Raw genomic sequence first — 20,711 nt, forward strand, 5'->3', positions numbered from 1 at the left:
GAAACCAAAGGCTCATCTCGAAGTCACGTCGGCTGTGAGAAGAGAAAACTCATCTACACTTTTTATCACGGCCTTCGGGAAACTGCTTGTTTTTTCTTTTACCCTTTTCAAACAATAAAGAGGTTTTAGATTACATTTAAAGAAGCATACAAAAACACCAAAACCAACGCAGATATATGGCATGGCTTTATAACTTTAGTGACACTCTTTGACATGATACAAGTAGCAAGAACCAAGTACAAAGGAAGGAAACCAGAGTCAAAACTTTACACGAGGTACAGAATAAAAGAAAACAGTTTTAAAAGGCTAATGATAATAATAACAATAGTAATAATGATCTGCGCTGACTTTAACGTCCACAAAACAAAAGCCACAATTGTCAGCTAAAATCTTGTAACAGGCTGAAAAAAAAAGTATTCCCTTCCAAGAGACTGATGATCGCCCTCTAGTGGTGAATAGTGTCCTTCTGTTTGTCCACAGTTATCAATGTGATAACCATGCGGTCTATTTGTCAAATTTACACCGTGTGGGAAAAGCAGAGTCAATGTGTGGTGGCGTAGTGGTGGCGTAGTGGTGGCGTAGTGGTTGTTAATGGGGCCAAGTGGTCAGGGAGAACGCCTGGCATCAGCACCCCAGCAGGCAGTGGAACCGACACAGAGGAGCCTCTCCAGGCCCCCGTGGCCACGCCTGCATGGGGATGGAAGCCCACACTGTCGAGTTGGCGGGGGGGGCGAAATAATAATAATAAAAAAAAAAGAATTGTTCATCGGTTGGAATTGGTTGGTTGGGGGGTGGGGGGGGGGTAAAATATGGAGCTCTTCCTCAAAACAAAGCACTGGCTCACGATCATCGGAATAAACACCAGTAAGACTGACGAGTGACGACGGCTTCAATGCAAACAGTTCGGGCCTCCAAGGGATTCACGTCTCTCCGGAAACCGCCAGGCTGCTCCGTGACAATTAAAATCTGATCGACGGCGACTCTGAAACGCGCCATCGTACGTGCGTTTGAAAGAGTAGCTCAGTAGTAGTGGCATATCTGCACCCTGCTGCCCGGGTCGTTCTTCCCCGGGCTGAAGAAAGGGTAGACGGGCTCGTCGAAGCAGGTGTCAAACATGTACAGTCTCTTCATGGTGACGGCGTCGTAGAAGCAGAGCCGCCCGTGGTCGTAGTCCAGGTAGACGCCCACCCGCGGCGAGTTCCAGTAGTCGGCCACGGGGATGCGGCCGTGCTCGCCGTTGGCGTACAGTCGGTCCTGCAGGCAAATGCTCCAGTAGCCCTCGGAGGGGGCGAGGCTGACAAAGCCCTTCCTGTTGCTGCACTCGGTGGTGACGCCCAGGTACCACACCCCCTTGTCCCTCACGTCCACCTCCCAGTAGTGCTGGCCGCTGCAGTACTGGGCCGTGGCCAGGACGCCGCAGAAGCGCGTGAAGCGGGCGGGAAGGTCGGGCTCCTGGTTGCGCACGCGCCCCTCCTCCACTTTGGTGTCAAAGTCCGAAATGATCAAGTTGGGGTGAGCGGTGTCCGGGTCTAAGGTGAGGTTCTGAGGCACTGCAGGATGAAGAGGAGGAGGAGGAGGAGGACAAGGTCACCTTTGCAGAGGCTGCCTCGACAACAGGAAACCTTTCCAGTCGCTGCGGTTGACGCAGACAAACACATTCAGCACGAGCGTCTGCGTGGAGGAACTTACTGGTGTGGAGCACGTGCATCATCTTCTTCCACATGATGAGCTGAAAGGGCCCTGAGAAGTCTGTGAAGTCACTCGAGCAATTCACAGACTCAAAAGAAGGGAAAGGCTTGCAGTGGATGACCCTGTGGGAGGAAAGGAGACGTTTGCACTGCTCTATAACCCTGGAGCTCCAGTGAGGCCTCTGCACAACACAACACACTTCCAAAACACTTGTTCTCTTAGTTGGCCAAGTATGAAATTATGATGTTTAAAATATGACTTGAAAAAAATGTGAAGGCAGTACGTACTCATTGTAGGTCTCAGCAAGGCTCTGCATGACAGAAATCAAGACATCTTGCGGTTAGGATTTCCACAAATAATATTTTTAGAAAGAAATTTAACCAATTCACATTCAAATATGAATATTTGTTATTTCATTTACCAGTTCTGTCTTTTTTAAGGGAATACACATTATGTGGTGCCCTGCATTAATATTTAACATTGTGAAAAGCATGGGGGGTGGGGGGTGGGGGGGGGGTTGGGACACAGATCGGCAAGTTGGCAAATCCAGAACTGGTTTGCACAGAAATATGTCAGAAATAGTTACACAGCAAAACGTTGACAAAAAGCCATTTGTTCCTCTAATTTTCTCCTTTCAAAGGTTTGTTGGAAAGAGCGAATCGTACACGTTTAGACAGCGACAGTTTAAATCTCTGCACCATCATAAACAATCACTAAAACTTCCTTCCCTTTTGGTCATGATGGCTCTGTCAATGACATCTGTTAGTTCAATAAAGCAGTCATACATTTAAACTAAAGCAATCAATCAGCTTTCAGTACACATGGATTGTAGTTACCCAACCAGATGAAATTCCTGCGTCAAGTCGTGCAACTGTACTTACTGTGCAGTAAGTACTGAACTACTGTAAGGCAGTGGCTATTATATAAACTACAATGAAAAAGTAAACCACCTTGAAAACGCCATTAAAACGCAATAATAATAATAAATAAAACATTGCACTAAACTAAACTCGTTAAATAACCTTATTGACAACTCTTTAAAACAATGGTCCTCAAACTGTTCGGCCTCTGGATGCAAAGAATAAAACAAACAAAACAAAATTGCATTTGCGTACAAAACGGGTATTAAAACTCCCCAGTAGCCTATTTCCCAGTAGGTATGATTTTAAAAGCAGCACTTTCAACAATTTGTTAGTGGTGTCGTTTAAAAAACCACCGCCTGTAGCTTGGTGATGCCAAAACGTAGCTTTATCTCTACGACTAGCTATTGATCCATTGCCTCACTGCTTGGAGTAATCCAATCCAACTGTGAGAGAGGGAAGCACTTACACATCAGTCGTTTTGGTTACAGGTCTAATTATGAATGGCAGGTGGTTCACAGACTTCCCACAGTGTTTTTTTTATTTTTATTTATCTTTGTTAATTTTTTTGATTTACAGTTTCTGGTAGATGCCGTAATTTACAGGCTATTCCTCAATGCGTCAGTCTTTTGTGCAGAGGACCAAGAAAATGGTTTTCAGTGTCAACGCCGCAGATGAGGCACAATTTAAGACAGGGGTCACTGTAAGCCCTTCTTTTTTTGTTTGTTTTGAAGGTAATATTATGCTTAATCATGATGCTTGTGCATAATCATATAATCCTTGATATAAATAGGTTTAGACCAGTCAGTTAACCCATGCATAAGCTGAGCAATGTATGCATAACATGCTGTGTAAGCTCTGTGCAGAGTAATGTGATACCCAAGAGAAAAAACAGGAATGCACCCCTCGTAAAACAGCGACCCCTATGACCTGCTGTACCAGAAGGAGAGCGGATCCTGCAGCTCTCTGCCAAATAAGGCAGAATGCTGCATGAAGAGCTTCTTCTATTCTATGTAAAAAGACTGGGTCAGGAGGAAAAACAGCAATCAGACTTCATGCCCTGACAACACACTGTTGATGCCAGTGGCCAGAACTCAACCCAGAGCTCTGTAGGTTTGTGTCCTGAATTTGTTTGCTAAAGACATATTGAAATCTGCATCATTCTCCTAAGACTCTTTATTCAACGGACATTCGGATCGTAAGCACGACACCAGAAAATAAGGCAATCCAACAGTTTGTTTAAACTCCCCTGACTCAAATAAATGGGAGGGTTTGAGTGCCGGTTGTGACATTAATATTTCATTATAAACTGACTGACCTCGAAGCTCGTCTTCCCACTGATTTGGTTGTGGATGTTGACTATACTCTTGTCGATAGCCTCCTCCTCAGTCTCAACAGTCTTTAGGTTGTCGTCGATGACGGCCATGGACGCCACTTCTTCGGCGTCCAAACTCTCGAGCAGGGAGTCTCTCTCGTCGAGCAGGAATTGGACCAAACTGCCGACGTCTTCTTCAACCTTCTCTTTGAGTCTTTGTTTCTTTGACTGTCGGACAGAACGATTTGGAGAAATAGAGACGAGGATTTGATGATGTGATGGACGACTTATGGTGGTTGATTCTCAAAAACCTTTCTGACATTATTTGGTTTCTGAGGGGGCCATCTTACACTTGCACTTCTATAAAGAAAGGTAAAAAAAACACCAACATGACGTGAGGACCTACTCTAATTTCACTTCTGGTGCGCTCGTCAGAAGCTATTATTTTGACACACTGAGACTTCTGCCAATTGAGCTCCATTAGCCTCATTTTAAGCTCCATCTGTAATTTAAAACAAAAACAAACATGTATGAATATTAATATTGTGGAAAGATCAACAATCACTGAGTCAGACATTGCTGTAGTCCAACAGGATTTCACTTTTATTCTACCAACCTTCATGTCATTTACAACTTCTAGCACGGGTGCAACGTCATGGTGCCTGGAACAATAAGCACTACATTATTATTTCATTTTAGTGGGTAAAAATGAGCCGTCATCTGTGATGAGAAAAATGAATTTGTGGTTCACCATGTGGATGCACGGTTCTAATCTAATTGCAAACCATTTGTCAAAGATATGAAGAACATCAAAGGCTTTTGCTCCATGAACGTCACTATTTCCTGTCAACTCTGTGCCCACATCCACAGTCTCCTTATGGTCCTTAGTGGGACTAATGGTGGCATGCTTCATGTGCACACATCACAATGGTTAGAAGAGAATGAGTTGCAATAGGTGACATAGACTCCCTCTGCTTCCTTGTAAAACATTCCTCTTATCTTTCAGGGTTTATCAGTGTCACCCTGCCACAAACCGACTGGCTGATTGTCTGGGGCAGTAACTGAATGCTGTCCATGCTACATTCCGCATACAAGGGACAAAACAAAAACAAAAGATGTGTGTATTGTTTGTACAATGCGATGCGATGAAGAGCCGGTGACAACATTTTTAGTCGAACTTCAGCAGCTTTAAATGTGCATGAAGGTTGAGCCTGATGAAAGTCACAAGGCAAAACGACTGGGTCAAACAAATACTCGAAACACAAAGGTTGCTGGAGTATTTCGGAGATTGTTCTCTTTCATGTTTAGTTTGTGGACACCGAGGATCCAGACTAGGAATGCAAATTATCAATTAATTCATTAATCGTTAGTTGATTGACCTTATCAATTGATTAACGCTGCAATTTTTCCCCGAGAACCTAAATTCCACAATGAAAAATGTGTAAGGAGCATATTATTTAACCGTTAAATAATGTACAGGGTCCAAAGTTACCAATTTTTACATTAAAGAACAGTAAAACGTCTTAAACATTTATCCTCATGACTTTAAGTTGACTTCGGCCTTGTTCAGACTGGCAGCCCAAATCTGATTTTTAGCCCATCCAAATTGAAACTGGATGGCTCTTTTGTAGTGTGAACAGTCACAAACCACATGAAATCCGATTTTTGCAAGACAGATTGAAACCACATTCAGGAGGTAGTTTCAGATCGCATTTTGACAGATGTGTCTCAATCTGAACATCTCCTTCTAATGGGTCACATTTCAACTTAAAAGAAAAAAAAAAAAAAGGCTGTTAAAAGTAACTTGTTCTAGGTATATTATGAACATCACAGTATCTACAGGTGCATTGTTCTTCCCTGCCGCTAGACTGTTATAAATACCCGTGTAAAAATGTTAAATTAACTGTGACTAATTTAATTTAATTGATTACATTCTTAATTAACAATTAATCGACAATCGATTAATTGTTAACGTCCCTTATCCAGACACAACGCTGGTTAACGACTTACCTGTGAGAGCGTGATTCCCTACAGACCACACAGATGGGCGTCTTGTCGGTCTGGCAGTACAGTTTGAGTTCTTCCCCATGTTGCTCACATTTCCCGTCGAGCTTGACGGGCTTCGACGGTGTTGAACACGAGCTCAAACACTCCAGGTCGTCCAGCTTGGCCACCAGGTTCTGCACCAGGTAGTTTTTAGTGAAGCTCCTCTTGTTGAACACCTTAGAGAACACGGGGCGACTGTTTCAATGCAATGCGAAAAGCGACGCAAGGGCACCGACACCATTGTATTAACAGCGGGTCGTGTCATGTTTACGAATCCAAGTAAGGCTTCCCACAACAAGCTAACGGTAGTCTGGCGCTAGCTGCTGGCAACGCATACAAACGGCGGCTACATTAGCGACAGCTGCTATGGAAATGCGTAAGCAAGCGACGTCAAGTCCGACGGTCGATGAAAAACGTCACTTTCATCTCCGACCAAATAACGGTTGACTGTCACCGTTGTATTAAGCATGCAAGAAGAGAGGAAAAACACAGTCGGGCGATGACAACGCTAACAAAGTTGACGTTACCGTTCGGCATTGAGGACACTGATATCCGTAGTCATCGCCATTTTCGTCCCAGTGCAGGCAGATGCAAAAGCGGCAGAAATTGTGGCCGCACTTGAGTATGACGGGGTCCTTGTAGAAGTCCAAACAAATGGCACAAGTGAGCTCCTTCCTCAGGTCGTCTCCAGATGCTCCGCCAGTGGCCATTTTCGCGGTACGAACACAGACACGGGCCACAACACTTCCGCAGGAGGAAGTGAAATAAGGGGGACGGACGGGATGAAGTGGGCTCGCTTTGTGTTGCGTCATATTCCGTTCTGACCAATCACGCCGCCCCCTTTCATTCTCCCGTTGCATTTTTTCTCTCAGCTTAAATGTCGAAGGGTGGGCACAGAAACAAAGTGACACGATATTGACATACATTAAAACTATTCAACCTAAACACTTTAATGTTTGTTGTTTTTTTTTTCTAAAAAAAAAAAGGTCAAAGGTCAGCCTGACAGCGTTTTGTCCAGCTCATTCCGTCGTGCTTTGAAGTTTGAAGAAACCTGATTTGCGTTGGAGTTGGACATTGTTGGAATCGTGTTTGTTTTCTATTTGTCCCCTAACTTGATTTGTTTCAGGTTCAACCACAGCCTCCATTTGTTGAGACAGAGAGATCTGAAATTAAAGAAGCTGTCATTTCAAATTGCCATTATACCGTTTGGCTTGTTTTTATCCAGGAAATTGCCAGGTCATTATTAAAATTGCGTCCCAACTTTGAGCGTTGCTTAAATACTTAGAAAATCCACATCCACCATTAAGCAACAATATTTATTATTATTTTTTTAAATACATATACATAAAAACCCATTCATAAAAAGACACAAACTGAAAAATGAGTTTGATTGCTTGTGCTAAAGTCGCCATAAACATGTGAATAACTGCCTGTATTACATTACATTGCATAGCTTGGATTGTCATGTGAGGGATGTGACACAAAAAGTGCATTTGATGTCAGACTTAGCGTTATTCAGAATTTGTCAGGGTAAAAAAAAAAAAATCAACTAAAACAAATGATATAAATACAGACAGAGGACAATGATTACCCTCCTCACTAAGACATACCTTTGCTGATATATGCTTTAGCTTTATTTGATTTGCTAGCCCTGATAAATACTGAACATTTTCTGATGAAGACTGACAACACTATATTAAGACAGTTATCAAAAAAAAAAACCCACTGAACTCAGCATGTTGTTTACATCCACAGCAGAGTAGGACACAGCTTTAACTACACGTGTAAACAAGAAATTTCACCAGTGATTGCGACAAAATAAAGAGACGTGAGATTGTATCTAATGTCTCAAATGTAGATTCTTTTTTTTCTTTTTTTTTTAACCCTCTGTGGTGACATACTGATTGGTAAGCAGCTATTTTATGTCCAACCTTTTCCCCCGTGGAAACATGATTCAGAACACTGACATCCCACACAGCACTTGTGACAAATAAAGCTTACAGGAACATAACGTGAGAGGAATAGTAGTCGAAATATGGATATGGATAGAGTATTTGCATGTTCACAGCACCACACTTATTAGCAGTGTATCACAGAGGTGAAAAGTAGCTCTTACGGAGCTCTCCTTCAATGAACAGTAGTAATTGCCGTCCAACACAAGATCTGTTTTGTGGGAAAAATAATAAAAACAAATCTTAAATCCTGAGATGGGTGGTTTTATACATATGTATATTGTCCAGTGTTGCTATAAAAAAAACAAAAACAATAATTACTTCACCTTGACATGAACTGAATCAATCATGGTGCTATAACTGACACTAATTGTGCAGCAAGAGCACAGTAAGAATGGAGAGTATAAAAACTCAACAGAAGGACATTACAGAGTAAATACAAGAGTTTACAAAAAAATTAAAAACTATATATGTACTCAATACATTTTGGGAAACAGGATAAAGCTATGTGGACTCTGTGAGTAAATATAGAAAACGGCTCAAATTCACAGATATGCAAGTGGTGGCATGTACCCCTTATTTGTTGTCTTCACAGGTTTAGCAAAACACTGTTGGCATTGAGGCTCAGTGGAAAATTCCAAGGTGGGTTTGGAGCGCAGTTTTCCTTCAAAAAAAATAAAAAATCTGTATCAGGTTTTTTTTTATCACAGCTATTTTTTTAATTTTTGTCATATACTGGGTGTAGTCGTTAAAAGATCAAGCATCCTTTGAGCATAATGCTTAGTATTTATGCAGGAATCCTGTTCACGTTGCAGAATGGCCCTCCACTATCTTGTCATTATTATTCCAAAAGAAACTCAAAACTTAGGGTAAGTCGGTGACAAACAGAGTGGCAGGTCGGTGTTATCCGAGCGAACAATTCTTCTCAATGTACACTTTGACAGCAGCTCTGTGGGATCTACCCGCAGCACGACATCTCTGCATTGGCCTGCTCGACACCAGCCTTATGTAATAATAATAATATTAAAACAAACAAAACAAAAAAAAAAACAACCTGCTTGCCATGACTGGGACTTTCCTGGAGGGATGATGGCTGCCTCAGGCACTTTAACATCGGAGAGCGAGTGAGAGGGAAAGGGAAGAACGTGCTGCGCCACCGTGGCGGCACCATGTTGCAGCGTGAGGTGACGACAGCGTGTTTGTGTGTTTTTGCGCTGCGCCGAGGAGGGCACGTGATGCTGTGCAATCACTCGCAGAAACAAAGACAACGTGATCACATTTTTTTGCGTTATGAATTCAATACCACTTTTCTTTAGTAAAGAAAGAAAAAGAAACAAAAATCGTAAAGTTTTAGAAAATCTCCTGTGTCTTCCCCCTTTTGTCCATGCGCGCACTGACGCCCCCTGCTGCTCAGACCTCCGAGCTGTTGTGGCAGTCTTGCATCCTCACCACCAGCATGGGCTCCGTGCTGGTGGAGCCCTTCACCACCTCCTGCACGCCCTCTCTCCAGCCCTCCTTCCCGTCCTTCCTCCTGGACCTCAGCAGCAGTGTCGCCGTGACGATGATGAGAACAGTCATCAGCAGCCCCACCAGTGCCCCCACCACCGTCACCACGCCCTCCTCTCCATCCTCCGCATTCAGCTCGCCGCTTTCCAGGGCGTTTGTGAGCAACTCGTTCGGCGACACGCCCGCCCGACGTTTGGTGCGGTCCAGAGCGATGTGCATGATATTTGTGCCGCGGTTGTTGTCCACGCCGATGTCCTCGGCCACCTCCGGGACCTCGTTGCCGACCGACCTCCTGGGGCGAGGACCCCTGCTGCCGGATTGGGCCGAGGGGAGGCTGCCGCCTGCGGAGGACAGCGAGTGGTACTCCAGGCTGCGCTTTCCAATGCCGCGGTTTGCATTCTCCTTGGAGCGGACCGTGTAAATGGTGTGAATGAACCACTCTCGGCCGGCGGCAACCTGAAGTTGAGAGAGAATGTGCAATTGTTTAAAAAAATTAAGGAAGGAAATTAGTCGTCCTGCAGAGCATGCACGCGTTTTGTATTTGGTTTTTTAACCATAGAATGTTTGCATGAAAAGTTGACATTTTTCCATCTTGATTTCGTTGTGCTGTTGTACCGTCATTGCCTGTTGAGGAACAGCATGGTGGTACAGACCTGGAACAAGGCTGTGGAGTCCAGCCTGAAGCCATCGGAGCCTGGCTGTTGGACGAGGGACATGGCTGATGGATCATCCAGTGCCAGCAAGGCATTAAAAGCAACATCCCCAAACACGCTGGCTTGAGTCTCTGGCTGAGCCTTGTCCTGATGTGATGAGTGACATTTGGGAAAAAGAATAAAATGAGTATTATTATTATTATTATCATCGATTTTATTAAGGTAAAATCAAATGTTAGTGTTTTTCAAAATTGTGGCTCATGTTATGAATACTTCACATGACAGGGTTTAGTGGGCCGTAAGATACAAATCTAATCAACACAAGTGTGGTGGTCATGCTGGAAAGTGGAATAAACTCACAAGAATCTTGAATCTGTACAGCAGTGAGGGGGAGTCCGCCAGGCAGCCAAATTCAAACTTGGTCGGGTTGTACTTTGGTACGTATCCATCAGCGCCAGTGCAGAGGAAGACCTTCTCTATGCTGCAGAAGAAAGAGTCTCCCAGATTCTGAACAGGGTCCACCATGACGCGGCCGTAGATGGCGTCACCTGGAGGTGGATAAAAGCAGAAACCGTTTTTTATAGCAGTAATGTCTTTTTTGGATCATATCTCTTCTCTTCTTCTATGAGCCATAAAACTGTCAACTAGATAAGGCCAAACACGCCTTTTGGGAATATGTGGTCTTGCCGATTTGTGCTTGAAAAGAACACAATTCATTCTCATTCAGTGTTGAGTGAAGGAAAAGAGACAAACCTTCAGAGAAGTCCACGTCACTCTCCTGACCGAATCCCATGGAGCCATCAGAGAGCCACAAATTCCTCTTAGACAACAGGAAGAGCTGAGTGTTCAGACTGAACTCCACCGCCACAGGGTCGCTCACCTACAGGGAGGCGTAAAAGGAAGATGGTCACTGAGAGAATAAGAACAGTTTGCAGATGACAAATTAAAAACCACTGCTCTGGTGAAAGCAAACAGGAAGAGCGTACTTGTTGAAACCTGATGTCCAGGTCGAAGACGACTGGCTCCCGAGGACTGCACACAGGTGGAACGGTGTACTCCATGTTCTGTGCTGTGGTGCAGGGAATCAGTGTCACTGTGTAGGTTCCAGAGTAATCCCTCACCTGCAAGAGTCAGAGGTGGAGGATTTATATAGAAAAAAGACAGAAGCACGCAGACTGAGGAGCAGGGACAGATACACGGCGCAGCACAGTGAGCACTTACTGCAAAGTCAGAGGTGAAGGTCCACTGCTGGACCGGCTGGTTGTAGGTGGGCTCACTCCTCACCCGGGTCAGATTGAAAGTCAGCCCAGGGTGATCCACACTCATCACCATGGACGACACAGAGGTAGCTTTGAGAAGGATTTCAGCACACAAGTCAAGTCCAGGGTGAACCACTTTAACACTTCAACAGGTGAAATTATTAACAGAGTCAAAATCAAATCTTACCAGCTCTCTTTACTCTGCCTGCAGAGTGAGACTCTACAAACAAACCCCTGAAACGGGCCTTGGTGCGGAAGTTTACCACCAGGCGTCCTTGGTCATTGATGCGCATGCTGGTTGGGTAGAGCGCACCTGGCAAAAAATATCACCAAAAAAAGGACATTTTTATTTACTGGATTTCAAGTTTATTGGGAGTGTTTTGGCTTCCAGAAACAAATGCGAAAAGAGGAGCAACAGTGATTTGAACCTCCTGAGCCACCTACCCTGGAGCTCAGCCTGCGGTGGGCTGCCGATGCCGTCCTTCCACAGAATGGCCGTGTCGTACACAAATGTGAGCCGCAGCTCCGACTGCAGGTCAAAGTGCTGCCAGCCACCTGTTCCCACTGGGGAGTGGAACACATACGACACGTAGAGAGGAACACGCAGCGTCACATAGGACTGCACCAGGTTGAGCACCTGTATGAAAAAATACAAAACAAATAATTAAAAACAAAACAACACAGTTCCTTATAATATCTTCTTTTTTTTTTTATCACTTATTAATCAAGACGCTCTTATTGTCCTGGACTTTGTTTCCACTTCCCACTCACTCTCATCCTGTTGCATTTTGTTGAGGTCTTCATGTAGTTAGAGGTAAATACAATGAACTATATTAACGCCTAAAACCATCAACTTTTCTCATCCTTTTTGGATTTAAGGGTCGATTTTAGGTTGACAGGCTATAATAAGTACAGAGAAGATGTAACACATGATGTGTTTTTCTCCTCCACAAGGTGCTTGAACTCTTTCACTCCTACTCATCGCTGTCAAAGATGCAGGAGAGTCTGTTTTTTGTGTTGTACACAAGTCATGACAGCGAGAGGAATGTGCACTTTCACTCTCTGTGTTCTAGTTTTCATCCTCAAAGTCTTTATGTTTCTGTATTAAGTACACACAAATAGAATTTAAAATTTCCAAGAAAAATAACCGTATAAATTCAATTTGAAACGTCATTTGAAATTATCCTGCAAAGTTTGTTTTTGTTTATTTGGTTCCAGGCAAAATCAGGGACTTGCTTCTTCCTGTACTGTTAGAAGAGTATGTGAGGGGATGCAGTGCGATATGTAGCAAAAAAAGGTCAAATCTGAGAGAGTTCCAAGTTTTAAGAAATGAAGCCTAAAAAAAAGAACTAAGCATCGTAGAATGCAGAACAATCGAGAGAAACGTTGTGGTTGGACGTTACGCTGGTGAGGAGAAACACGATACAACACAGATGGAGTTCTTCAACACATCCACTAGATGTCAGTGTATGACAACCAAATCCGAAAAATGCGCTTTCGTCCAGGTTTGTTCTACCACCTTGATAAAACTTGACTTTAATGAAGGGAAAAGATTGAAAGTCAATGACATATTAAATCACAGAGAAGCCATATAAATAACCAACATTGCAGAGAAATAAGAACTACAAAGTGCTGACTGGTGTGACAATGACCAACCGCCTTCAAGATATAAACTGAAAAAGAAAAGAAAATCCCACAAATGTAATCTATTATAAAGTGGCAATGCATCTGTGGAGACAGACACATTCTCTGCACTCAAACCACAAATCTTAGCAAACTATAAACTCAGTGGAGTCCTGAAAATGTGCTGAATCAGGAGCAAAGTGATAAATCAGAAAAGCTCTCGGGTTTTAAAACAGAATAAATCGAGCCCAGTAAATACAAACCGACCGGGCAAAACCGAGCAAGGAAACAACCTGAGACTGAAATGATAACAGACAACTGCAGCTGTTTTGAAGTATTGTGGCCTTTCACTGTGTTCGATCTTCAGAGGGGCCCAACAAAAGTCAATCGTTTTCCCTTCAAAAGCCGCCAACTTCAGTCTAATTACATCTGAGCAAATGTGGGAGTCTGCGCTCCTCTGAGGAAACTTTTGTGACAACGCGACAGTGATCTCCCGTAGCAATGTCGAGACTTGCGGGTGACAGTCGTCATCGGCGGAACTGTGTGACAAGCAATTCTCTCTGTGACTGTGGACAAGTGCATCCATTTTTCACTTTTCACTCGCCATTTCATTTCCCATTCTCTGTCTGCGCCCCCCCCCCCCCCCCCCCCCCCCACACACACACACACACACTCAGCAGTCAGATCAGTAACAAGAAGCTTACAGATCAAAGACCAGAGGAATACAAAAGAGCGGCAGGAAGAGCGAGTGGACCTCGGGTCTGTCTCCTGATCCACAACAAGAACCAGCAGAAGACTTCGGCTCAGCGACGCTGTTCCACACCAGCCGCTGGACGACTGTTACCAGATCAGAACAGACGTTGGCAAACTTTAAAGGGATACTTCGCCCTAAACTGAGGCTTCACTCATGTGTCCACGCTGTGTGATGGGGCTCTGTGGTGACATTTTCTAATCCCCATAACGACTCTGGAGTTTGACAAAGCCGGTGCAGATAAGAAGCCCGCGGTGGCCGCGTTCCAGGACAAAAACATGAAATGTCATCCAAGTATTCAGAAGACGTTGAACAAATATGTTCCCACTGTGCCAGAAAACTCACTTCAGCCTCCTTAGCAGACTTTCATGTCAACTTGAGTGAGCACGACAAGTTCTTGTGGCATGTAAAGTAACACAGACATGGATGTGAATGGATGCTGCAATTGCTGGCATGGACTTTGGACTAGCGAGTCTTCTGGACACTTGGATTACACCACAAGAGCAACATTTTGGCCACGAGTTTCAGGTCCTACAGTGTTAGTGATTGTGTTCATTTCTGTTGCAGTTCCATTTTATGATGTGTCTTCCAAGCTTGTGTGCAATATTTGGGCATTGTGTGTTTGTCTTGTTTGTAGTTTGCTTGCAACATTGCTTAGCCAAATAAAAATCGCTTACACAACAAAGTTTATGTTATTGAATCTCATCTTTAAATGAGTGAAATTACAATTCTAGGGCAAAGTATCCCTTAATATTCAACCTCAGTGTTATCTGGCGAGCTCAACTGCCATCACAAGTCAGGAGAAAAGAAGAAAAGACAAAAGAGAAAAAAACGCTCCTGATCGAGATTTCCTCCTTTAAACCCTGACAGGATGTTGTTGCACAGGAGCTAAAACTGGAGAATAAAGGGAGATTTTACTTTTATGATTTCACAGCTTTTCCCTATTAATCTCAGCCCTAATGTGCCTTGTCAGTAGCGGAGGTGAGCCCTGCGGGAGATGACTGGCATTTTGGTAGCGCTCCATATAAGTGTTTAACCGTGCATACATGCTCCCGCAAACTAAAATCCGTCAATCACGCGGTGGCAAACACAAACAAACGTGCAGCGAATGGGATTTAAGACTGGCAGCAAACAGATCTGGTGCCGTTCTGTCTGCGCAGCAGCCCCCCATTGCTCATTCAGAAGGTCAGAAATAGTCTGAACACACAGGGGGGAGCATACGCAGGTGGAAACACACACACACACACACACACACACACACACACACACACACACACACACACACAGAGGGGATAACAGCCTGACAGATGAACACACAGAAGAGCAGATTGGAATTCATACAATGCGGACGGCCGGATCGTGGATACACACCTGGCCGTCGGTGCCGATGGTGCCTCCGCAGTCGGTGAGCAGCTCGGACATGTGATAGTAGCTGCTGAACTCCCAGAGACACGCCTCCAGGTTGAGGTTCCGGTAGAAGCGCAGCGTGCTGTTGCCGCGCAGGGCGCCGCTGAACTGGTACGGCGCCGCGTCTCCCATGCTCTCGGGGCTGCGCGTGGCGGCGGTGATGAAGCCGTGGCCCGTGGTGACCTCCTGATGGTCCAGCAGATTGGAGCAACGGTGGTTGCCCACCCGGGTCCCGTCGGGACTGAGAGTCAGCTCAAAGTTCATGAGCGGGCGGGTGGAGATGACCGGAAGCATGCCTGCCAGGAAGAGGAGAAGGTGATTCCGACCGCTCTCTTCTTGCCTTTGATACTGAGAGAAATTACTATTTCAAAAAAGAAAAAGGAAAGTCGGAGGGAGCTGGAAATGATGAAGAAGAGGAAAGCGGGGGTGTGAGGAAAGGAGCCACAGAAAGTAAAAGAAAGAAGTGAAAACTGGGGGAGACGCAGGAGGAAGGAAACTGATTAAAAATCAAGAGGGGGAAGATAAGTCGCGGCTGAACTGGAGGCCTCCTGCAGTTGGAGTCGATACGAGACGGCGGGATCTATATTCTGGCTGTCGTGCTCCAGAGGATCCCCAGACGTGAATATTACACACAGCACATTACACTTCGCCTCATCTGCGGCACGAGTCCTGGCCTGAAGCTGCCACGTACCGTCAATGTGAGGCATGGTGACAGTCACTTTGATGAGGTTGGGGTGTTTGGGGTCGTCTGCGCCGGTGTAGCGCAGCTTGGCGGAGAAAGGCTCGGCGCCAACGGTGCCCATCCTGCGCGGCTGACACATTCCTTCGAAGGGATAAAGACAGTGAGACGGACTGCAGCGCGAGGAGACAATGCCGGCCGACCCAATTTGGCTCGGAGAGGTCGTCAATAATGCAAACCTACAAAGCTGTCTCAAATACATTAAATGATAATAAAAAAAAAAATGTTCTGATGCCTGTTCTGAAACGCACACAAAATTATTATTTAAAGAATCGATGTGTAGGATTTAGTGGCATCTAGTGGAAAGAAAGCAAACTGCCAACAAATGAACACCGATATGTTTTCACCTTCACTCAATTTCAAGTGGTTAACGCTGTGACTTCAGCTTTTAAATAAGCTGAAGGTATCCATCTAAATATTTCAGCACTTGATCAGGCTAAGAGAGCTCCTGTCCGCTCAAAGCTGGATGGATGGAGAGTGAACCCTGCTGAAGTGACACACAAACAAGTGAAATTGATTTAAAACTTGGAAAAGCCTCCACTGGACTAAAGCAGTTTAGGATGAAATTAAAAATCGACCACGCTTGTTTGATGGTAATGATTTTCGCCATGTGTGATCGCCCGTTCTTATTTTACAAGCTGTGACATCAGAGTTGAATGATGAATACCTACTAAAAAGCTACAAAATATGCTCACTTCTGTACCGGTGGACCTGCTCTTTATGCCCACAATCAAAGGACGTAGTCATCACAAAAAACGTTTCAAAAATGCTTTCAATTATCTGTATTTTTCTTTTCTTTCTATTTAACGAGAACATCATTCAGTTGGCATCAAGTCATCGTCACACTTTCAGACCTACTGCGGCCACTCCAGCCGCTCACTCTTCAGTCCTCACCTTCCTCGCGGCTGATGGAGACGATGGGGCTGCTGAGCTCCAGGCCCTCGTCTCCGTTGGAATTAACGGCCCTGGCCGCGCACTGCACCCTGGAGCCCGCCTGGAAGTAGACGGAGTCCAGCGTGATCATCTTGGACGAGGTGAAGAAGGTGTCCACGTCCACCTCCCTCATGGGGCTGGTGACGCCGTCGGGCCCGGCGGGGGCGCTGATGAGCCAGCGGTAGCGGGTCAGAGTGTCGTTGATGTGCTCGCTGACGCAGATTGAGCCTGTCTTGTCGTAGTCGGGGTACTTTGTGTTGCAAGCCTGGTGCAGAGAAGGTGCAGGAAGAACGAGAGAGAAAAAGACAAACAGGTCCGTGATTCTGTAAGAAAATCCGCCAGGTTCTCACATTTAAAGCTCCCAAATCACAGTGATTTTTTGACATCTTTTGATTTTTCTTTATTTATTTTTTCCATTCCAATTCAAAGGATTGCTTTAAAGCTACGGATGCGTCTGAACGTTACTTTAGACTCACTGTCACACAGACGGCGGGGTAGCCGGCCGGCGGGTGCAGGTTGTCCGGTGACCTGGCGACGTTGTCGTAGTGGAGCAGCGACACCACGTGAGGCAGCGAGGGGAAGGTGACATCAGCCATGCTGTCCGTCTCCTCGATGTAAACGATGACTTTAGTCACCTGCCCAAAGAAGGAAAAAGAGGTTGGAGGCCTGATGAGATCAATGACAACAGTGTTTTTCTCCTCATTGTGGACTGGGATGGGTTTTCTTTTTAAGGACCACTGTGAAACATTGACCGAAGACGACTGGCACCACATGGACTAAAAATGCACATGTATGTTTCAAGTTTGATACAGTCAGTAAAAATAAATGAGTTTTTTATTCACTAACAAAAGCATCTGGCTTTAAATAAAAAAGCAGGTACACTTGTTAGGCCTTGTTGTGCAACACAATGTGGCTTTTGGACCAAAATGTATAGCTTGCATGAAAGATGAGAAATCAGGGGGGACGTCAGAAAACAAGGATTAATGTTATTATTGTTTGCAACGTTCTCTTTTAACATCAGAGGCTGAAAAATCTTACAAACCGGGCCTTTGAAAGTGTCACAGCTAAAAAAAATATGTAAAAGTATCACAGATATTTCTTGGTTCCTCCTGTTTCGCCTTTTCTTTTGCTTCTCTGACCAAATGCTCATTTCCTTCCATTTCTTGTTTTGTATTACACTGATAATCTATTATTTATCAGAAAACGATTCCGTCGCTAGCGCTGCAACTATAGTGGCCCTGCTGTCTGGACTGGGGCACCCTGGAAGAATCCTCTGATCTCAGCCGGATAAAGACGGGCCGGCTGAAAGGATGTGTGTGAGTGCGTGGAGAAATCACCGACCTGAGTTTCGGCCACCATGTTCTCGTCAGGCTTCAAGTGGAGAGTAAAGGCCTCCCTCATCTCTCGGACGCCGTCGTACAGAACATCCACCTCCACCACGTGCTCCTTGTCCCCGACTTTGAACTCAAGTTCTGCACACATGGACACAAAGAGAGCCGTGCGCGAGTGTGTGCGTGTGAAGGTGATTCTGGAAATCTGAGTCAATTCTTAGCAGGTGAAGAATAAGAAGTCAGGTCACATCAAGACCAAGGTTTTAAAAATTCCAGCTGGATTTAGCTTCCAACCAGAAATGAAAAGCCTCAGAGGTTTGTCCAAATCATGTTTTATTGCTCCAGAGCAATACATCACCCAGATAAAACGCTCCGCAGGTTTCTATTAGCATAGAGTTGAAGGCGTCCAATCTCCTCGCAAAGATAAGTGACACAGCTTTGCATTAGGATTTCTGAGGCGCTGAGAAAATATTGGGCAAAATGGAAAATTTAACGCTCGCTGATTCAAACTTCTGGAGAGGGAACAAAAAAAAAAAAGAGCTGTTTGAACGGTGGCTCCAGCAGGCTGGATTTGAATAAGCTGAAAGTATTCATCTAAATATTTCAACACTTGATTAGGCTAAGAAAGCTTCAGTGTGCTAAAAGCTGGATGGATGGAGAGTGAACCCTGCTGACATGACACAGAAAAAATGTGAATTTGATTTAAAACTTTGAGAGCCTCCACTGGACTAAAGCAGGAAACACATTCACCATTTTAGGATGAAATTAAAAATCGATGACGCTCAACCAAGTAAATTCCTATTTCTTTGCCTTTGTTGACAAAACGTGCCCTGTAAAAACGAGCAGAAAAACTACCGGTGATTTCTGACATGCAAAATTTTCAAAAATACTTTTGATTTGTCTCACAGGAACTCACAGGGATGGGAATTGCTAAGATTTGATAATTGCCAACGTGGTTATCGACTCGCCAGTCAGATACTTTGGTCATGTTTCACTTCAGTGTGCTTTGCAAAACAATGATGCTACGGTACGAGCCAGCCAACAGGACAGTCAAACGAAAACAAGAGAGCAACACAAACTGATAATATTACTGCAGGATGTTGTCTGCAGCAGTGTGTGTTTTGTGGAAACATCAGCAACCTGTTGAAACATTTATTTACACAGCATTAAATATCAGGGTGACAGTAGACTCTCCTGCAGGGGCTGAACAACTACAGAATGCTTATCAGCGGTTTCACCATCACGTTGGAGGCTCTGACTCTCGACAGCCAAACCTCCACATCCACCTGGTGGAGAGCCCACTTGGAAATGGGGAGGCCAAACTTGAAACACGGCTGGAAAAATGCCTGGAATAATATTTTGACTGCAAGTTTGTCCAGGCAGCTCCAGCTCGAGACTTCCTATTGATCAACACCGACGGCAGCCAGGATGTGCCACTCTGTTAAACTCAACTTTGGCGGAAAATTAGCCAAGAGTAAAGTGAAAACAAGATGTTTTCATGCAAAGCAAAATTACCCTCATGTTTTTTCTTCTTCATTTCATCTTCAGTGGCTTTGGAGGGTGGCTCGGAGCAGCAGTTTATGAGTTTTGTCACAAGTGGAAGGGGGCGGATTTGTTCACCTTTGTTCTTCAACCAGCTTGCAATGAATTAGACTTGGATGTATTTACCAGTTTTAAAGATCAAGCGTGTGTCACCGCCGCCGCCGCTGCTTACCAAGGCATTGAGCTGCGCTGATGAGCAATGAAGAAGCCGCTTGGCACTCACCTTGAGAGACGGGGTAGTAGTCCTCTCCGGAGACGGCTGATCCATCCTTGGTGTGAACACGGACCACAGACACTTTTGATATGTCACCCACCCGTACCACGGGGATTCTGACGGTTGCCATGGCGCCGGCCTCCTTCGGTTCACTGACGCTGAACTTGGTTTCAAGGAAGCGGATGATGGGTTCTGGGGTGCACAGGAGGAGAGACGGTGGAGCGCACAGCTGGATTTATGTACTTTTACCCTTTAAATACTCTGCCCTCCCCTCGACACACTCACACACACACACACACACACACACACACACACACACACACACACACACACACACACACACACACACACGCTGCTGACATTTTGAATAAAAGAATCAAAGCTCATGGTTTTACTCATGAAAATTGCAACCCCCCCGCATGCTCACTCACTGTCGGCGCTGTCCTTTATTTTCACCAGGGTCTCGTTCAGCGCCCCCACTGACGCGCCAAACTGCGAATCGCTCCTCGGGTTCCCCAGCACCAGGCGCAGCTCCTCTCCCTCCTCGTACAGCGTGTCATCAACCAGTGACAGAACACATGGCTTCTCCGCCTCGCCTGGAGTGCACCGCCAGACGGTGACGGCGATGATGATAGGGGGGAAAAGACAAAAAAAGGAAAAAAAAGAAAAAGAGGAAAAGTTGGAGGTGGTGTGAAGGACAGAGAGGATCCTGCAGCAATCCTTGCCTTTTTATTGCACCGTTTAAAAAGCTTAAAGAAAACAAACTTTGTTGACTTTTTTTGGAAGCTGCTCGCACAAAGTGTGACAAGAAGGAGCAGCGATGACGACAGCTGCGGTGTGTGTGTGTGTGTGCGTGTGTGTAAAGCGTGCGAGACACAGCTGATTTCTGAG

General features: G+C 45.0%; 2 protein-coding genes across 2 annotated transcripts in view; both read right to left on the minus strand.

The window, feature by feature from the left end:
* Nucleotides 1-168: 168 nt before the first annotated feature.
* trim47 (tripartite motif containing 47) lies at nucleotides 169-6,699 on the minus strand. Its single transcript, XM_076031679.1, has 8 exons — nucleotides 6,438-6,699; nucleotides 5,875-6,086; nucleotides 4,481-4,526; nucleotides 4,271-4,366; nucleotides 3,868-4,092; nucleotides 1,977-1,999; nucleotides 1,690-1,811; nucleotides 169-1,550 (listed from the first exon to the last, which is right to left on the minus strand). The coding sequence occupies exons 1-8, from the start codon at nucleotides 6,618-6,620 to the stop codon at nucleotides 1,021-1,023; spliced, it is 1,437 nt and encodes a 478-aa protein (XP_075887794.1). The 5' UTR covers nucleotides 6,621-6,699; the 3' UTR covers nucleotides 169-1,020.
* A 508-nt stretch (nucleotides 6,700-7,207) lies between these two features.
* The window catches only part of LOC142891823 (FRAS1-related extracellular matrix protein 2-like), a 51,816-nt gene continuing 38,312 nt past the window's right edge, over nucleotides 7,208-20,711 (minus strand). Inside the window, exons 10-24 of the mRNA XM_076031681.1 lie at nucleotides 20,252-20,416; nucleotides 19,830-20,012; nucleotides 18,075-18,205; nucleotides 17,210-17,368; nucleotides 16,695-16,998; nucleotides 15,753-15,884; nucleotides 15,026-15,357; nucleotides 11,725-11,917; nucleotides 11,468-11,593; nucleotides 11,243-11,370; nucleotides 11,008-11,142; nucleotides 10,775-10,901; nucleotides 10,382-10,569; nucleotides 10,022-10,168; nucleotides 7,208-9,824 (exon numbers count right to left, since the gene is read on the minus strand). Of these exons, the coding sequence (XP_075887796.1) occupies nucleotides 9,273-9,824; nucleotides 10,022-10,168; nucleotides 10,382-10,569; nucleotides 10,775-10,901; nucleotides 11,008-11,142; nucleotides 11,243-11,370; nucleotides 11,468-11,593; nucleotides 11,725-11,917; nucleotides 15,026-15,357; nucleotides 15,753-15,884; nucleotides 16,695-16,998; nucleotides 17,210-17,368; nucleotides 18,075-18,205; nucleotides 19,830-20,012; nucleotides 20,252-20,416 (3,002 nt within the window). The 3' untranslated portion in view covers nucleotides 7,208-9,272. The remainder of the gene's footprint in view (nucleotides 9,825-10,021; nucleotides 10,169-10,381; nucleotides 10,570-10,774; nucleotides 10,902-11,007; nucleotides 11,143-11,242; nucleotides 11,371-11,467; nucleotides 11,594-11,724; nucleotides 11,918-15,025; nucleotides 15,358-15,752; nucleotides 15,885-16,694; nucleotides 16,999-17,209; nucleotides 17,369-18,074; nucleotides 18,206-19,829; nucleotides 20,013-20,251; nucleotides 20,417-20,711) is intronic.

The sequence above is a fragment of the Nelusetta ayraudi genome, unplaced genomic scaffold (genome assembly GCF_046127955.1).
Source record: "Nelusetta ayraudi isolate G7.1 ecotype Tasmania unplaced genomic scaffold, CSIRO-AGI_Nayr_v1 ptg000033l, whole genome shotgun sequence".
NCBI classification, from domain to species: Eukaryota; Metazoa; Chordata; class Actinopteri; order Tetraodontiformes; family Monacanthidae; genus Nelusetta; species Nelusetta ayraudi.

Excerpts from the sequence above, each read along its gene's own strand:
- trim47 (XM_076031679.1), bottom strand. The coding sequence starts at position 6,620 with ATGGCCACTGGCGGAGCATCTGGAGACGACCTGAGGAAGGAGCTCACT. Across the intron at positions 2,000-3,867 it reads GTGGGAAGACGAGCTTCGAG|AGCCTTGCTGAGACCTACAA; the intron begins GTCAGTCAGTTT and ends TCTGTCATGCAG. Across the intron at positions 1,551-1,689 it reads GATGCACGTGCTCCACACCA|TGCCTCAGAACCTCACCTTA; the intron begins GTAAGTTCCTCC and ends TTCATCCTGCAG.